The sequence below is a fragment of the Blennius ocellaris genome, assembly GCF_963422515.1.
Source record: "Blennius ocellaris genome assembly, chromosome: 21".
Taxonomy (NCBI): Eukaryota; Metazoa; Chordata; class Actinopteri; order Blenniiformes; family Blenniidae; genus Blennius; species Blennius ocellaris.
The window spans coordinates 1353298-1371357 of record NC_137670.1 but is presented as its reverse complement, the minus strand read 5'-3'; the positions used below and the strand labels follow the sequence as shown (position 1 = coordinate 1371357).

The 18060-nt window shown below is 51.7% G+C and overlaps 2 protein-coding genes across 2 annotated transcripts in view; both read left to right on the top strand.

The window, feature by feature from the left end:
- The window catches only part of LOC308146124 (signal transducer and activator of transcription 5B-like), a 16613-nt gene extending 8442 nt beyond the window's left edge, over positions 1–8171 (top strand). Inside the window, exons 11-19 of the mRNA XM_080517788.1 lie at positions 1911–2033; positions 2126–2218; positions 2968–3174; positions 3277–3371; positions 3623–3765; positions 5418–5573; positions 5667–5718; positions 6308–6412; positions 6553–8171. Of these exons, the coding sequence (XP_080373914.1) occupies positions 1911–2033; positions 2126–2218; positions 2968–3174; positions 3277–3371; positions 3623–3765; positions 5418–5573; positions 5667–5718; positions 6308–6412; positions 6553–6676 (1098 nt within the window). The 3' untranslated portion in view covers positions 6677–8171. The remainder of the gene's footprint in view (positions 1–1910; positions 2034–2125; positions 2219–2967; positions 3175–3276; positions 3372–3622; positions 3766–5417; positions 5574–5666; positions 5719–6307; positions 6413–6552) is intronic.
- Positions 8172–8808: 637 nt separating this feature from the next.
- On the top strand, positions 8809–14778 carry naglu (N-acetylglucosaminidase, alpha). Its single transcript, XM_080517613.1, has 6 exons — positions 8809–9288; positions 11462–11609; positions 11709–11855; positions 12283–12368; positions 12997–13253; positions 13428–14778. The coding sequence occupies exons 1-6, from the start codon at positions 8879–8881 to the stop codon at positions 14630–14632; spliced, it is 2253 nt and encodes a 750-aa protein (XP_080373739.1). The 5' UTR covers positions 8809–8878; the 3' UTR covers positions 14633–14778.
- The last annotated feature ends 3282 nt before the right edge of the window (positions 14779–18060 follow it).

Sequence of the window (18060 nt, the reverse complement as noted above, 5' to 3'; positions counted from 1 at the left end):
CTGAAGAACGAGAGCACACACAGGTGTCTGTCTGCCTGTCTGCCTGTCTGCCTGTCTGTCTGTCTGTCTGCCTGTCTGTCTGTCTGTCTGTCTGTCTGTCTGTCTGTCTGTCTGTCTGTCTGTCTGTCTGTCTGTCTGTCTGTCTGTCTGTCTGTCTGTCTGTCTGTCTGTCTGTCTGTCTGTCTGTCTGTCTGTCTGTCTGGTCTGGTCTGGTCTGAAAATCATTGTTGTGTTTGAACGATGGTTCTCCGTAGAGGGAGAACCGATGGTTCTCTACAGAGGGAGAACCGATGGTTCTCCATAGAGGGAGAACCGATGGTTCTCTACAGAGGGAGAACGATGGTTCTCCATAGAGGGAGAACCGATGGTTCTCCGTAGAGGGAGAATGATGGTTCTCTGTAGAGGGAGAACCGATGGTTCTCCATAGAGGGAGAAGTGTGGACCTCCGGTCAATGACCCTCTGTTCCTCTCTGCAGCGAGAGCAGTGGAGAAATCCTCAACAACAACTGTGTGATGGAATATCATCAGGCCACCGGAACCCTGAGCGCTCACTTCAGGAACATGGTGAGACTGGTGACGTGGTGAGACTGCTGACGTGGTGAGACTGGTGACGTGGTGAGACTGGTGACATGGTGAGACTGGTGACGTGGTGAGACCTGGTGACATGGTGAGACCTGGTGACATGGTGAGACCTGCTGGTGACATGGTGAGACTGCTGACGTGGTGAGACTGGTGACATGGTGAGACTGGTGACATGGTGAGACTGGTGACGTGGTGAGACCTGGTGACATGGTGAGACCTGGTGACATGGTGAGACCTGCTGGTGACATGGTGAGACCTGGTGAGACTGGTGACATGGTGAGACCTGCTGGTGACATGGTGAGACTGCTGACGTGGTGAGACTGGTGACATGGTGAGACTGGTGACATGGTGAGACTGGTGACGTGGTGAGACCTGGTGACATGGTGAGACCTGCTGGTGACATGGTGAGACTGGTGACGTGGTGAGACTGGTGACGTGGTGAGACCTGGTGACATGGTGAGACCTGCTGGTGACATGGTGAGACCTGCTGGTGACATGGTGAGACTGGTGACGTGGTGAGACTGGTGACGTGGTGAGACCTGGTGACATGGTGAGACCTGCTGGTGACATGGTGAGACCTGCTGGTGACATGGTGAGACCTGCTGGTGACATGGTGAGACTGGTGACGTGGTGAGACTGGTGACGTGGTGAGACCTGGTGACATGGTGAGACTGGTGACGTGGTGAGACCTGGTGACATGGTGAGACTGGTGACATGGTGAGACTGGTGACGTGGTGAGACCTGGTGACATGGTGAGACCTGCTGGTGACATGGTGAGACCTGCTGGTGACATGGTGAGACTGGTGACGTGGTGAGACTGGTGACGTGGTGAGACCTGGTGACATGGTGAGACTGGTGACGTGGTGAGACCTGGTGACGTGGTGAGACCTGCTGGTGACATGGTGAGACCTGGTGACGTGGTGAGACTAGTGACGTGGTGAGACCTGCTGGTGACATGGTGAGACCTGGTGACGTGGTGAGACTAGTGACATGGTGAGACCTGGTGACATGGTGAGACTGGTGACATGGTGAGACCTGGTGACGTGGTGAGACCTGGTGACGTGGTGAGACTGGTGACATGGTGAGACCTGGTGACATGGTGAGACTGGTGACATGGTGAGACCTCTTGGTGACATGGTGAGACCTCTTGGTGACATGGTGAGACCTGGTGAGACCCCCTGGTGACATGGTCAGACCCCCTGGTGACATGGTGAGACCTGGTGACATGGTGAGACCCCCTGGTGACATGGTGAGACCTGGTCTGGCCCCTCCCCCTCCTCCATCACATCACCTGGTCCCCATCAAGCCGTCCCGTCTTGTGTCTCCAGTCCCTGAAGAGGATCAAGCGTTCGGACCGCCGGGGGGCGGAGTCTGTGACGGAGGAGAAGTTCACCGTCCTGTTTGAGTCTCAGTTCAGCGTCGGAGGAAACGAGCTGGTCTTCCATGTGAAGGTGAGTCCAGCTGACCGCCGTTCTGCTGACTCATCAGTCTGGACGGTCCTGAAGAGACTGTCTGTCCCTCTGTCTGTCCCTCCGTCCTGCAGACCCTGTCCCTGCCGGTGGTGGTCATCGTTCACGGCAGTCAGGACAACAACGCCACGGCCACCGTCCTGTGGGACAACGCCTTCGCCGAGCCGGTAAGAGGACGCCTCGACGCACCGCGCCGTCCATCGCCATGGCGATACGCGTCGCCACACATATGATGTGTGTGCTGTGAGCGAACCGTTTGGTTTGTGAGCGAACCGTTTGATTTGTGAGCGATCCGTTTGGTTTGTGAGCGAACCGTTTGATTTGTGAGCGATCCGTTTGGTTTGTGAGCGAACCGTTTGATTTGTGAGCGAACCGTTTGATTTGTGAGCGATCCGTTTGGTTTGAGAGTGATCGTTTGATTTGTGAGCGAACCGTTTGGTTTGAGAGTGATCGTTTGATTTGTGAGCGATCCGTTTGGTTTGTGAGCGAACCGTTTGATTTGTGAGCGATCCGGATTTGTGAGCGATCCGTTTGGTTTGTGAGCGAACCGTTTGATTTGTGAGCGATCCGTTTGATTTGTGAGCGATCCGTTTGGTTTGAGAGTGATCGTTTGATTTGTGAGCGATCCGTTTGGTTTGAGAGTGATCGTTTGATTTGTGAGCGAACCGTTTGATTTGTGAGCGAACCGTTTGATTTGTGAGCGATCCGTTTGGTTTGAGAGTGATCCGTTTGGTTTGTGAGCGAACCGTTTGGTTTGTGAGCGATCCGTTTGGTTTGTGAGCGAACCGTTTGATTTGTGAGAGAACCGTTTGGTTTGTGAGAGAACCGTTTGATTTGTGAGCGAACCGTTTGATTTGTGAGCGAACCGTTTGGTTTGAGAGTGATCCGTTTGGGTTGTTTGTCTGTGCGTCCACAGGGCAGAGTGCCCTTCATCGTGCCGGACAAGGTGCTGTGGCCGCAGCTCTGCGAGGCTCTGGACATGAAGTACAAGGCGGAGATGCACAGTGGACGAGGACTGTCCGAGGACAACCTGGTGTTTCTGGCTCAGAAGTCCTTCAGCAGCAGCAGCAACAATCCTGACGACTACAGGAACATGACGATGTCCTGGGCCCAGTTCAACCGGGTGAGAGAGAGAGAGAGAGGGGGGGGGGAGAGAGGGGAGAGAGAGGGGGGGGTGGGGGAGAGAGACCCCAGTCCTCCACCCTAATCAGGTCATGTGTTGCAGGAGAGCCTCCCGGGACGTAACTTCACCTTCTGGCAGTGGTTTGACGGCGTTGTGGAGCTCATGAAGAAACACCTGAAGCCTCACTGGAATGACGGGTAATCTCCTCTGTCCTCTGTCCTCTGTCCTCCGTCCTCCGTCCTCTGACTCACCTGACGAGTGTTTAACTAACAGGATGTGACCAACATCTGTACTACAACAAAACAGTTTTAGCAAAACAAAAAACCAAACGATGAACTGAAAAAATTTCTTTCGTGGCTAAAAAGGCGTGTGTGTGTGTGTGTGTGTGTGTGTGTGTGTGTGTGTGTGTGTGTGTGTGTGTGTGTGTGTGTGTGTGTGTGTGTGTCAGGGCCATCCTGGGCTTCGTGAACAAGCAGCAGGCTCAGGACCTCCTGCTCTCCAAACCAAACGGAACCTTCCTGCTTCGCTTCAGCGACTCTGAGATCGGAGGAATCACCATCGCCTGGGTGGCGGAGAACCCCAACAAAGCAGGTAGGTCACCGCTCCACCTGCTCCACCTGCTCACTGCTCCACCTGCCCTCCTGCCCCTGCAGGACCACAGACTGCCTCCAGAGGGAGACAGTCTGCTGCTGATCCGTCAGTTCAGGGTTTCACCTCACGGAGGGAAGTGATCTGTTATCACAACCAGGGGCTGAGTCCAGATGTTTGCCCTGAGAGTGAATCCAGATGTGTGCTGTGTGTGTGAGAGTGAATCCAGATGTTTTGCTGTGTGCGTGAGAGGGAATCCAGATGTTTTGCTGTGTGCGTGAGAGGGAATCCAGATGTTTTGCTGTGTGCGTGAGAGGGAATCCAGGTGTTTTGCTGTGTGCGTGAGATGGAATCCAGGTGTTTTGCTGTGTGTGAGTGAATCCAGGTGTTTGCTGTGTGTGAGTGAATCCAGGTGTTTGCTGTGAGACTGAATCCAGGTGTTTGCTGTGAGACTGAATCCAGATGTTTGCTGTGAGACTGAATCCAGGTGTTTGCTGTCAGTGTGAATCCAGGTGTTTGCTGTCAGAGTGAATCCAGGTGTTTGCTGTGAGACTGAATCCAGATGTTTGCTGTGAGACTGAATCCAGATGTTTGCTGTGAGAGTGAATCCAGATGTTTGCTGTGAGAGTGAGTCCAGATGTTTGCTGTCAGAGTGAATCCAGGTGTTTGCTGTGAGCGTGAATCCAGGTGTTTGCTGTCAGAGTGAATCCAGGTGTTTGCTGTGAGCGTGAATCCAGGTGTTTGCTGTCAGAGTGAATCCAGGTGTTTGCTGTGAGCGTGAATCCAGGTGTTTGCTGTCAGAGTGAATCCAGGTGTTTGCTGTCAGAGTGAATCCAGGTGTTTGCTGTCAGTGTGAATCCAGGTGTTTGCTGTCAGAGTGAATCCAGGTGTTTGCTGTGAGACTGAATCCAGATGTTTGCTGTGAGACTGAATCCAGATGTTTGCTGTGAGAGTGAATCCAGATGTTTGCTGTGAGAGTGAGTCCAGATGTTTGCTGTCAGAGTGAATCCAGGTGTTTGCTGTGAGCGTGAATCCAGGTGTTTGCTGTCAGAGTGAATCCAGGTGTTTGCTGTGAGCGTGAATCCAGGTGTTTGCTGTCAGAGTGAATCCAGGTGTTTGCTGTGAGCGTGAATCCAGGTGTTTGCTGTCAGAGTGAATCCAGGTGTTTGCTGTCAGAGTGAATCCAGGTGTTTGCTGTCAGTGTGAATCCAGGTGTTTGCTGTCAGAGTGAATCCAGGTGTTTGCTGTGAGAGTGAGTCCAGATGTTTGCTGTCAGAGTGAATCCAGGTGTTTGCTGTGAGAGTGAATCCAGGTGTTTGCTGTGAGAGTGAATCCAGGTGTTTGCTGTCAGAGGGAATCCAGGTGTTTGCTGTGAGACTGAATCCAGGTGTTTGCTGTGAGACTGAGTCCAGATGTTTGCTGTCAGAGTGAATCCAGATGTTTGCTGTGAGACTGAGTCCAGATGTTTGCTGTGAGAGTGAGTCCAGATGTTTGCTGTCAGAGTGAATCCAGATGTTTGCTGTCAGAGTGAATCCAGGTGTTTGCTGTCAGAGTGAATCCAGGTGTTTGCTGTCAGAGTGAATCCAGGTGTTTGCTGTCAGAGTGAATCCAGATGTTTGCTGTCAGCGTGAATCCAGATGTTTGCTGTGTGGCAGGCGAGCGGCTGGTGTGGAACCTGCTGCCTTACACCACCAAGGACTTCTCCATCCGCTCGCTGGCGGACCGGATCAGCGACCTGAACCACCTCCTGTTCCTGTACCCCGAGAGGCCCAAAGACGAGGTCTTCGCCAAGTACTACACGCCCCCCCTCTGTGAGTACTGCTGCCGGAGTACCACCCCCGACCACCGGGGGCAGTGGGGGGTCAGCAGGGGACGGGGAGTGACGTCATGCTGATGTGTTGCAGCCAAAGCGGTGGACGGATACGTGAAGCCGCAGATCAAACAAGTGGTTCCAGAGTAAGTCTCTTCATTTGTTCTCTTCTCGGGCGGCGGCACGTGGAGTACTCGAGTACTAGAGTTGCTGTCAGAGTGAATCCAGGTGTTTGCTAGTACTAGAGTACTCGAGTACTAGAGTACTGGAGTACCAGAGTAGAGAGTACCAGTGTAGGAGGCTCCCATCCTCAGGCTCCTGAAGGTCCCAAAGACCTGCTTTAAAACCTGGGGGGGCGGGTCCTTTAAGGGCACAGGTACTAGCCCCTCCCCCCCGGGGGTCCTAGCCCCTCCCCCCCGGGCGGTTCGGTCCTAGCCCCTCCCCCCCTGGGGTCCTAGCCCCTCCCCCTGACACTCGACTTCACAAGTACTTTTAAAACACACTTGAAGACATTTTTTATCTAATAAAACTTTTATCTGAACACTTTTGTCACTTTTACTGATTTTATGAACTTTGTTTGTTCTATTTTATCTGTGAAAAGCGTTTATAGATAAACGTGTGTGTGTGTGTGTGTGTGTGTGTGTGTGTGTGTGTGTGTGTGTGTGTGTGTGTGTGTGTGTGTGTGTGTGTGTGTGTGTGTGTGTGTGTGTGTGTGTGTGTGTGTGTGTGTGTTAGGTTCACCACTCAGAACCCAGACCCCAGCGGAGCATCTTCCTCCTTCATGGACCAAAACTCTTCTCCGTCATTCAGCCACACCGGCAGCTGTGTTTACCCCCCCATGTGAGACACACACACACACACACACACACACACACACACACACACACCTCTGTAAATTCAGTTTACAAACATCTGCTATCTATAGACGTGGACGTTCTACAGACGTTCTCTGGCGGTGACGTTCTGCTGCTGTGCTTCAGGAGTGACAACATGTTGGACGCTGACGGAGACTTTGACCTGGAGGACACGATGGACGTAGCTCGTCACGTGGAGGAGCTGCTCCGCCGCCCTATAGCCAACCAGTGGAGCAGCCAGCAGTCCTGAAGTCCACTGCTCCACCTGCTCCGCCTCTGATCTGCCGCTGCTCCACCTGCTCCACCTCTGACCTGCCACTGCTCCACCTCTGACCTGCCGCTGCTCCACCTCCACCTGCACTGCCGCTGCTCCACCTGCTCCACCTCTGATTTGCCACTGCTCCACCTGCTCCGCCTCTGATCTGCCGCTGCTCCACCTGCTCCACCTCTGACCTGCCATTGCTCCACCTCTGACCTGCTCCACCTTCCGCTGCTCCACCACATCAATCCTTGTCATTATTTCTATATAATCTTACAAACCGTCCAGACGGTCAGAGACTTTGTACTTTAACTTCTTCAGATCAGAATCTGAGAACAATTTGATGTTTGGTTCTTATTTGTATCTTTTACTGAGGAAAACCGGATCAGACCGGATCATTTTGATGCAGTTTTAATAAGAAAACTGCATCAAAGTACTTGGTTTGTAACAAAGTCTTATTTTTCTATCATTTATCAGCTGCAGATTTATTTTTATTTCTACTTCAATAACAGAAAAACCATGAAGTAGAAGAACAACTTAAAATATTGTTGATTAATTTAGTGACAAGTTGCGGTTTTGTCTTTTTTACACCAAAAATGGGTGGTTATTGGTTACTAGGAGCTGGTGAATGGTTACCATGGAAACCAGCGGTGACCCCCCTCTTCGCTGTTTACATGTGACGACTTCCTGTCGTAAACTCTCACAGTGACTCGGAGGAAAACTTTTCAACACTGAGTTGCTGTTATTGTAGGACACGATGTCGTATCACACGTTTCCTTTGTAACCATGGTAACTGTAACTAACGATAATCTCAATACACGAAATAGACTGAATGAGGACGAATCCAACATTTCTGAACGGACTTTCAATGCAGCGGTGGCCAACATCTGGTCCTCGGCCCACAGCTGGACCAGAACACTGAGAACCTTCAGCTGTTTCCACGACAACGCTCCGAGTCGAAACACATTTTTACATTTGTGTTTCAGGAAAGTTTCAAGTTTAATACGCAGCATTTTGAAAGGGATGTCCGTTTCCATGGAAACGGTAGAAGCAGTGGAAACTATTTTTTCCTGTCAGGATACGAGTTGGTACTGAAAACACACTGCAGATTGGATTGTTATTACGGTGACTGTCAAAATAAAAGTACCAAATTGGATTATTATAGTGACTGTCAAAATAAAAGTACCAAGTTGGATTGTTATGATGGTGACTGTCAAAATATAACCACCAAGTTGGATTGTTATTACAGTGACTGTCAAAATAAAACTACCAAGTTGGATTGTTATTACAGTGACTGTCAAAATAAAATAATGAAGTTGGATCCTTATGATGGTGACTGTCAAAATAAAAGTACCAAGTTGGATTATTATAGTGACTGTCAAAATAAAAATACCAAGTTGGATTGTTATGATGGTGACTGTCAAAATAAAAGTACCAAGTTGGATTGTTATTACAGTGACTGTCAAAATAAAAGAATGAAGTTGGATTTTTATTATGACTGTCAAAACAAAAGAATGAAGTTAGATTTTTATTACGGTGACTGTCAAAATAAAAGTACCAAGTTGGCTTGTTATGATGGTGACTATCAAAATAGAAGTACCAAGTTGGATTATTATAGTGACTGTCAAAATAAAAGTACCAAGTTGGATTGGTGACTGTCAAAATAAAAGTACCAAGTTGGATTGTTATTACAGTGACTGTCAAAATAAAAGTACCAAGTTGGATTGTTTTGATGGTGACTGTCAAAATAAAAGTACCAAGTTGGATTGTTTTGATGGTGACTGTCAAAATAAAACTACCAAGTCCAGGCTGGTCGCCAGATTAAAACGGAAATAAGACTGGCGAGAAGAGCAGATGTTGCATCAGATGTGCAGCAGCTGACGGGGTCACTCTCTGGACTTTGTCGTCTGTGTCTCGTGGTTTTTTACTGAAGTCACTTGATTTCTGGTTTTGTCAGCGAATCTCACCACTTCTGTAACTTTACGTCACGTGGCCGTCACTCCGCGTCCTGATTGGCTGGCAGCTGCAGGCAGCCCGCTCCTGATTGGTCCGCGGCCTGCGGCTGAACTTTCCGGGTTCCTGGTTACTTTAAATCTGACCTGCGAACCGTCTCGGTGATTTAATCCGGGGGGTACATCGGTGATTTAACCCGGGGGGTTCGTCCGGTGAGATAATCCGTCCGGATCAGCAGAAATGTCTCCCCGGACGCGCTGCGCGGTCCTCCTGCTGCTCGCGAGCCTGTGCGCGGGCTCGCGGGGCTCCTTCCCGGGCCTGGAGGGGCTGACGGCGGCGGCCAGCGACAAGGCTCAGGGGAAGGCGGTGGCCGGGCTGCTGAAGCGGCTGCTGGGGAGCCGCTCCGCCGACTTCGTCGTGTCGGTCAACCGGAGCCTGTCGGCCGACGGGCTGGACGTGTGCGAGCTGCGCTCGTCCCGCAGCGGCCGGGTGGTGGCGGCGGGCAGCAGCGGCGTGGCGGCGGCCTCCGGGATCTACAACTACCTCAAGTACTTCTGCAACTGCCATGTGTCCTGGTCCGGGGACCAGCTCCGCCTGCCCAGGCCGCTGCCCAGGCTCAGCGGCGTCCTGCGCATCAACACCCCGCACAGGTGGGTTCAATCAATAGATGAGTTATGACCTGGTTCCACCGATCACCTGGTTCTACCGATCAATAGATGAGTTATGACCTGGTTCCACCGATTAATAGATTTGTGTATCACCTGGTTCCACCGATCAATATGAGTGTATCACCTGGTGCCACCGATCACCTGGTTCCACCGATTAATAGATGAGTTATCACCTGGTTCCACCGATCACCTGGTTCTACCGATGAATAGATGAGTTATCACCTGGTTCCACCGATCAATATGAGTGTATCACCTGGTGCCACCGATCACCTGGTTCCACCGATTAATAGATGAGTTATCACCTGGTTCCACCGATCACCTGGTTCCACCGATCAATAGATGAGTTATCACCTGGTTCTACCGATCAATAGATGAGTTATCACCTGGTTCCACCGATCAATATGAGTGTATCACCTGGTGCCACCGATCACCTGGTTCCACCGATTAATAGATGAGTTATCACCTGGTTCCACCGATCACCTGGTTCTACCGATCAATAGATGAGTTATCACCTGGCTCCACCGATCACCAGGTTCTACCGATCAATAGATGAGTTATCACCTGGTTCCACCGATCACCTGGGTCTACCAATCAATAGATGAGTTATCACCTGGTTCCACCGATCACCTGGTTCCACCGATCAATAGATAAGTGTATCACCTGGTGCCACCGATGAATAGTTTAGTGTATCACCTGGTGCCACCGATCAATAGATGAGTTATCACCTGGTTCCACCGATCAATAGATAAGTGTGTCACCTGGTGCCACCGATCACCTGGTTCTACCAATCATTAGATGAGTTATGACCTGATTCCACCGATCACCTGGTTCCACTGATCAATATATGAGTGTATCACCTGGTGTCACCGATCACCTGGTTCCACCAATCAATATATGAGCGTATCACCTGGTGCCACCAATCGATAGATGAGCGTATCACCTGGTTCCTCCATCGGGGACATCGGTGACGTAAAGCTGTGGTTCCACTGGCTCCGTTAACGGTGGACAAAGAGCCGGTTCTTTGGCGGGTTCTCATTTGAGAACCGGTCGCTGAACCAGCTGCTGGTGGTTCTTGCGGCCCAGAGGGCGGAGCGCCACACAGGAAGCTGCTGGCGGTCCCGTCTCCTGGTCGTGTTCCGGCTCCTTCCACCAATCATTGACGTCACACGTCCTCCTGACCTCGGCCAAGCGGCGTCTTTGAAACTGTGGTTCTCCGGCGCCGGAGGACGTTGGCCCGGCGCCAGCTCCTCTGGCTCTACAGATCTACATCACATAGAAGGGTCGTGCCTTCCGGAGTCTGCCTGACCAATGGAGCGTTGTTTACTGTGAGCACTATGGACCCTGTGCTCAACCCCCCCCAACCCCCTCCACCCCCCGTTCAATTATCTGTGGTGCATTAGAGCTGCATCAGCGCACCTCAGTTATGTCGTGTGGAGTTTGTTTGATAATAACGGTGTGAGTTTCCCATGACTGCTCCTCCGCCCGGGACGCCCGGGACGTCCACACGCACCCTGGTCACGTGTCAGCATGTGGACCAGACTGGAGACGGAGCTGACTTTCGTATTCGGACCAATCAGAGCGAGTCCTACTGCCCTGGAATCCCGCCCATGAAGTAGGAGAGAGAGAGAGTGTGTGTGAGGACACGAAGTGTGTGTTTGTGACGGTCCTGATGGACGAAGACAAAAGAGACAATGTGAACAGCGAGGCGCCGCCGGTTCACGCCCAGGGCCTGTTTACGCCACCGCTTCAAATGGAAATGGTTCTCAGCAGAACCAACATCATGAACCTCAGCAGAGCCGACATCATGAACCTCAGCAGAACCAACATCATGAACCTCAGCAGAGCCGACATCATGAACCTCAGCAGAACCAACATCATGAACCTCAGCAAGAACCAACATCATGAACCTCAGCAAGAACCAACATCATGAACCTCAGCAGAACCAACATCATGAACCTCAGCAGAACCAACATCATGAACCTCAGCAAGAACCAACATCATGAACCTCAGCAGAACCAACATCATGAACCTCAGCAGAACCAACATCATGAACCTCAGCAAGAACCAACATCATGAACCTCAGCAAGAACCAACATCATGAACCTCAGCAGAACCAACATCATCTCATTATGTGTGTGTGTGTGTGTGTGTGTAGGTTCCGGTACTACCAGAACGTGTGCACCTTCAGCTACTCGGCGGTGTGGTGGGACTGGCCCCGGTGGGAGAGGGAGATCGACTGGATGGCTCTCAATGGAATCAACCTGCCGCTGGCGTTCACGGGCCAGGAAGCCCTCTGGCAGGAGGTAACGGGTCCGGGGGGCCTGGGGGGGGGGCGGCTGGCCGCCATCTTTCTTGATCACATTTAAATGATCAATATTGACCCTGTGGTTCTGGGCCCTCAGGTCTACCGCGCTCTGGGACTGAACCAATCGGAGATCGAGGAGTTCTTCTCCGGTCCGGCTTTTCTGGCCTGGAACCGTATGGCCAACATGTTCCGGTTCGGGGGGCCTCTGCCGCAGTCCTGGCACGTGAACCAGCTGGTCCTCCAGGTACGGAAACCTCCACACCCCTTGGCACCAAACCACCAGAGTCCAGGCAGGGCGTTCCACCCTACCACCAGAGTCCAGGCAGGGCGTTCCACCAGAGTCCAGGCAGGGCGTTCCACCCTACCACCAGAGTCCAGGCAGGGCGTTCCACCAGAGTCCAGACAGGGCGTTCCACCAAACCACCAGGGTTCAGGCAGGGCGTTCCACCCTACCACCAGAGTCCAGGCAGGGCGTTCCACCAGAGCCCAGGCAGGGCGTTCCACCAAACCACCAGGGTTCAGGCAGGGCGTTCCACCAAACCACCAGAGTCCAGGCAGGGCGTTCCACCAGAGTCCAGGCAGGGCATTCCACGACACCGCCACGGTTCAGGCTCCTCCCACAGCTGCAGTGATCAAAGTGAATCCTCACCTGCTTCCTTCTCCTTTTGCAGCTGAAGATCTTGGAGCGAATGAGATCCTATGGGATGCTTCCTGTTCTACCTGCGTTCTCTGGGAACGTCCCGAAAGGAATCCTCAGGTAAATGTTGACTGACGTCACGTGACCCACGGTTTTGTCTCCGATTGGCTGTCGGCGCTCTGTAGCCTGCCGCTTCCCCCGCCCCAAACAGGAAGTCAGTAACTGGCTTCAGTCTCGCTCTAAGAGGTGCTTGAGAGTTTCTCCCGCTGGGACCAAATGCTGAATGAGGCCTCGTCACCACGGTGAAAATGCAAAAACCACGAAGTCTCGTCTGTAGTACTCCAGTCCTACTCATCCTGCGTCACGTCGTGTGTTTAGGTCCTTCATGGAGAAAGTAGACGAGATCAGACTCGGGATTACTCTGCTGTGATGAAGCGTATCCTGCAGTACTTCCCACATCCTCCTCACGACAGTACTTTAATCTCCTACCAGCGGTGAGCTCAGGTTCCGGGACCTGCTCGGGTCTTTAGCAGAGACTTGGTGTTTTTCATCGGTTCACTTGACCGGCGGCTTCGTTTATTCCTTGAAGCTCACTGGAAGGAACCCCGCAGAACCGATTCTGTTGGGTCCTGAACCTAGTATCAGTATTAGATGTCTGACGGAAACAGGAAGTGAGCGAGTCGAGTGCTTTGGTTTGACCGGCGACCGTCCCGATGTTTGCTTCACTGCAGTCTTTCTTGTGTTTCAGGCTTTACCCAGAAGCCAATGTTACCAGATTAGGGCCGTGGGCGCATTTCAACTGCAGCTTCTCCTGCGCCTATATCTTAGACCCCCGGGACCCACTTTTCCTTCAAATTGGCTCCCTCTATCTGTCCCAGGTGGTGAAGCAATTCGGAACAGACCACATCTACAACACCGACACCTTCAACGAGATGACCCCGCCCTCCTCTGACCCAGAATATCTCTCTGCAGTCAGTCGCTCGGTCTTTGCCTCCATGACGGCCGGTGAGTGTTTGGACCCGGTCTCCGGTCGCCGGCGCCCATTAGCTCTCGGCGGGTATTTTGGGATCCAAGTACAATGATTGCCCCAGTTTGGCGACCCGAGGACGACCCGCGGTCTCACACTGTGGCGCGGACCGTGTCCTTGACCTTCATCCAACTCTCCTTTGTCCTCCGCAGTGGACCCTCGGGCCGTCTGGCTCATGCAGGGCTGGCTGTTCTTCAGCGACGCGGCGTTCTGGAAGCCGGCCCAGATCAAGGCCTTACTCCACGGCGTGCCCATCGGACGAATGATCGTGTTGGACTTGTTCGCGGAGACGGAGCCAATTTTCTCCTCCACCGAGTCCTTCTACGGGCAGCCGTTCATCTGGTGCATGCTGCAGAACTTCGGGGGCAACGACGGCTTCTTCGGCACCGTGGAGAGCATCAACTCGGGGCCTTTCGCCGCCTTGCATTTCCCAAACTCCACCCTGGTGGGCGTGGGCATGACGCCGGAGGGCATCGAGCAGAACCCGGTGATGTTCGAGTTGATGAGCGAGTTGGCGTGGAGGAAGGAGCCCGTCAACCTGGCCAAGTGGGCGTCGCTGTACGCCGTCCGGCGCTACGGCAGCACGCAGGAGAACCTGACCGCCGCGTGGCGCCTCCTGTTCGCCAGCGCCTACAACTGCACCGTGCCGCACTACCGCAACCACAACCACAGCCCGCTGGTGCGCCGGCCGTCCTTCCGCCTGAACACCGGGATCTGGTACGACGCGGCGCTGGTGTGTCAGGCCTGGAAGCTCCTGGTCGAGGCGGCGCCGTCGCTCATGTCCGAAGAGACGTTCCGGTACGACCTGGTGGACGTCACCCGGCAGGTCCTGCAGCTCCTCACCACGTCTTTCTACCAGGACATCGCCGACGCCTACCAGAACCAGAAGCTGCCGGAGCTGCTGACGGCCGGCGGCGTGCTGGTCTACGACCTCCTGCCCGAACTCGACCGTCTGCTCAGCAGCGACTCCAACTTCCTGTTGGGGACGTGGCTGGAGCGCGCCCGGTCCCTGGGCCTGGACGAGCAGGAGGCCCAGCTGTACGACGTGAACGCCAGGAACCAGCTCACGCTGTGGGGGCCCAGCGGCGAGATCCTGGACTACGCCAACAAGGAGTGGGGGGGCCTGATGGAGGACTACTACGCCCAGCGCTGGGCCCTGTTCGTGCAGACGCTGGTGGAGTGTCTGGACAGCGGGCGTCCCTACAAGCAGGACTCCTTCAACCAGGCCGTCTTCCAGGTGGAGAAGGGGTTCGTCCACAACGGCAGGCGCTACCCGACCAAACCTCACGGAGACACGCTGGACATCGTCAACAGGATCTTCCTCAAGTACTACCCTCAGGCCCTGAAGAGACTATAGTCCTCGGTGAGACGGACGTGTTCCTCCAGGACGACCCTGGCCCTGTGGGGGACCCCCCCACGGTTTGATCTCGTCGGGGAGAATCGGCAGCAGGTCGACTTCCTGTCGTCACAAATGACGAATTCCACTTCCAATCACGTTTCTAATCCTCCACAGAATATTTTTATAATTTTTGAGATTAAATAAATGCATTTTATTAAGTTCGTTAATGAGTTTGTTTGACCAACCGGTGGACGAGGGGAATCCTGCAGGATCGAACTGCAGAACCTCGCTAACGTAACGTGGGTTCTCCACCCATGAGCCACAACATTATAACCACCAGATATGGAGAAAGCCAATCAGAATATATAGAAAAACGACAGAAATATTTCATGATTTGGACACGAAACGTTTAGTGTTGCTGTCAGTATGAGAACTCCTGCTCCCGTCCAACAAGGTGATTATTTACAACAATGAATGAAAACAAGGTTCCAGAGGATAAACCCCCGGAACCTTTTGTTTCAGGGACGTCAAACTGGTTTCAGTTGAGGGGCCACATCAACCTGATCTGACCTCTGGGGGCCCAACAAGTCAAATACAACATATTAAACTGCAGATATGGACAAATGTCAAAGTCTTTCATCCTTTTGTAACTGCAAGAATTTTACAAATTTACAGAAATTTACATATTAAAGTTAATCAGATATTATATTTGCAAAAAAAAAACCCTCAGTCACTTGTAGCTTCATATTTTTATTCAGGATTAAAACAATTTGTCATCTGGAAATTGTTTTGAGTTTACGTGTCTAAAGTATCACTTCACATAAATTGGACACCTTTATTGTGAAAGGTGTTGCGTCATGTGACCTCCACAGACGCATTAATTAATTCTGACCAGGGGCGGTTTTGAATGTCATTTTTGACAATCTAGTGTTTTTTGATCAGCGTCTGTCAGTTTTCATTTTTATACTTTAAAAAAATAAATTTAAAAAAAATCACATGGCGGCCAGATTAGATCCTCTGGCGGGCCGGTTCTGGCCCCCGGGCCACATGTTTGACCCCCCCCTGGTTTATTTAAATACATTAAATACATCAGACACGAACTAAAAGCAGTTTCCATTGATGTCGTCGTAAAAGAAAATTCAAATGCCAGATAATTACGTTCAATTTCTGTTTAATGCTATTGAGAGAAAATCTTCCACGTATTTCACAGAGTTTCCTATAAAGGGTTACATGTTTAGTACTCAGATTACTGCGGCACGTTTCCAAAGCATACAGACAGTCGACGATGAACATTAAAAGTAAATTAACGCGAATCAATTCACATCAAACCAGAACTTGAGATGCTCATGAGAAGTTTCACCGATTCAGACGCAGGTCGATGTTTTTCACGCCGTCGCTTTTGAGGATCCAGACGTTTTATTTAGCGTGAAGGTTGAACGAGCTCCAAACAAACTCAAAACTGATCAAGTTAAATAGCAGAAGCTGTTAAGGTTTAAAGAAAAGAGAAAATAATGGAGACCGTTAAAATAACCTGAATAGTTTAAAAAGTAAATGCGACGAAATGTTAAAACATTTGATGTTGTCCAGACTGCCCAAGCTAAAAGCTGCTAAACGGTAATGAAAATGTCTTTTTTTTGTTGTTGAGATTAACGGCTTTAGAAAGGTTTTGTATCAAAAAATACACGGAACGATAAAATCACAGTCCGAATGTTAAACATGTTGGCAGTTAAATTGGTGGAAAATAAAAGGCTGTGCATCTCAATTAGAACGTCAAAATGCTAAAAGTGACTCCTGGCGACGACGTGCATCCACGGGCTAGTTAGCATTAGCATTAGCGTTAGCGCCAGCCTGGAATCAACACTTGACCGACACAAAGAAACCCGACGGCGGGGAAAATGTCGGAGGTCACATGGCTGACGATGAGTTAATAATAATAATAATAATAATAATAAACACCATCACGGCGTCGGATGCTTTAAAAAGGTCCTGCAGGTCTTCGGCGCCACGCGAACCTGGTTCAGGTCCGTCAACGATTCAACCTGCGAAACGCAAACGAGGAACGAACGTCCTGCGACGAGCGGAGAGATGAAAACGATGTAAACAGAAACTGGAAAACAGCTTCGCTTTCTAAACGCCTCCAGTGGAGAACTCACGAAGTTCAGATCCTTCAGACTCCCGAGTCCTTTAGCCTAGGAAAGGAAACGACGACACTTCCTTTAGCCCAGGAAAGGAGACTCCTAACCCAGTGACGTTGTCCACAGGGGTTTAGGACAAGTGGATAGGAAAGGAGAAAGGAGAAAGGAGAGACTCCTCAGACGGACCCTAAGGAGCTGAAAGATCCGACTTCATGAGACTCTGGCGACCAGGTGATATGTTTCAACACCTCGTTCACCACGACGTCACTGCAAAGCATCATGGGATCGTCTCTGGTCTGCTGCTGAAGGCCACAAACACTTCTGGGCTCTACAGCACATACATCTATAGATATAGATCTATAGATATATAGGGTATCCCATGATGCACCGCGGCAGAATTGTGTAACGTCGTCGTGAACAGAGTCACTTCAAATGACAACAGATCCAGAAAAGAAAAGTAAATATTGACGAAGCTGCCGGAATGATTGGTAATCAACAACATGAACAACGATTGGTGATCAATAAGAGATGAGCGAGGGAACAGAAGAGTAAGGCAGTGATTTCTAGACTCTGCTGGTTCCTGTAAACCTGGTTCACGACTCCTGAAGGTTCACGACCCCTGAAGGTTCACGACTCCTGAAGGTTCACGACCCCTGAAGGTTCACGACTCGTCTTTCAGACTCGAACCAAAATCCAGTGAATTGAGGTTCTGAACTAAAACCGTCTGGTTTTCATTTGAGAAGGTTTGTGCTTTTCACCGCGTCACATCGGGCCTGAGGGCAGAGGAGTCCTCCACTACGCCCAGAGGAGTCCTCCACTACGCCCAGAGGAGTCCTCCACTACGCCCAGAGGAGTCCTCCACTACGCCCAGAGCAGGAGTCCTCCACCAGGAGTCCTCCACTGCGCCGAGAGGAGGAGTCCTCCACTACGCCGAGGAGTCCTCTACCAGGAGTCCTCCACTACGCCGAGAGCAGGAGTCCTCCACCAGGCCCAGAGCAGGAGTCCTCCCACTGGGGGATTAGAACTCTGGTGGTGAGACTCCAGAACCTCCAGAGGTTCCTGCTTGGAGGAACCAGGAAGCTTCCAGTCGTTCTCTGGCTTCCATTGTTTCTAGTACATTCTGACCCTCCACAGGGGCCCACCCCCCCCCCACCAGGACCCGACCCGGACCCTACCCCCCCCAACAATATGGCTGCTTTTCCAATTCCTACCAAGACGATCTTCCTGTGAGAACCAGTTCAATGGACCCCCCAGCAGGGCGAGAGCAGAGAGACCCCCCCCCCCCCCCCCCCCACGAGGCTGAAGACCGGA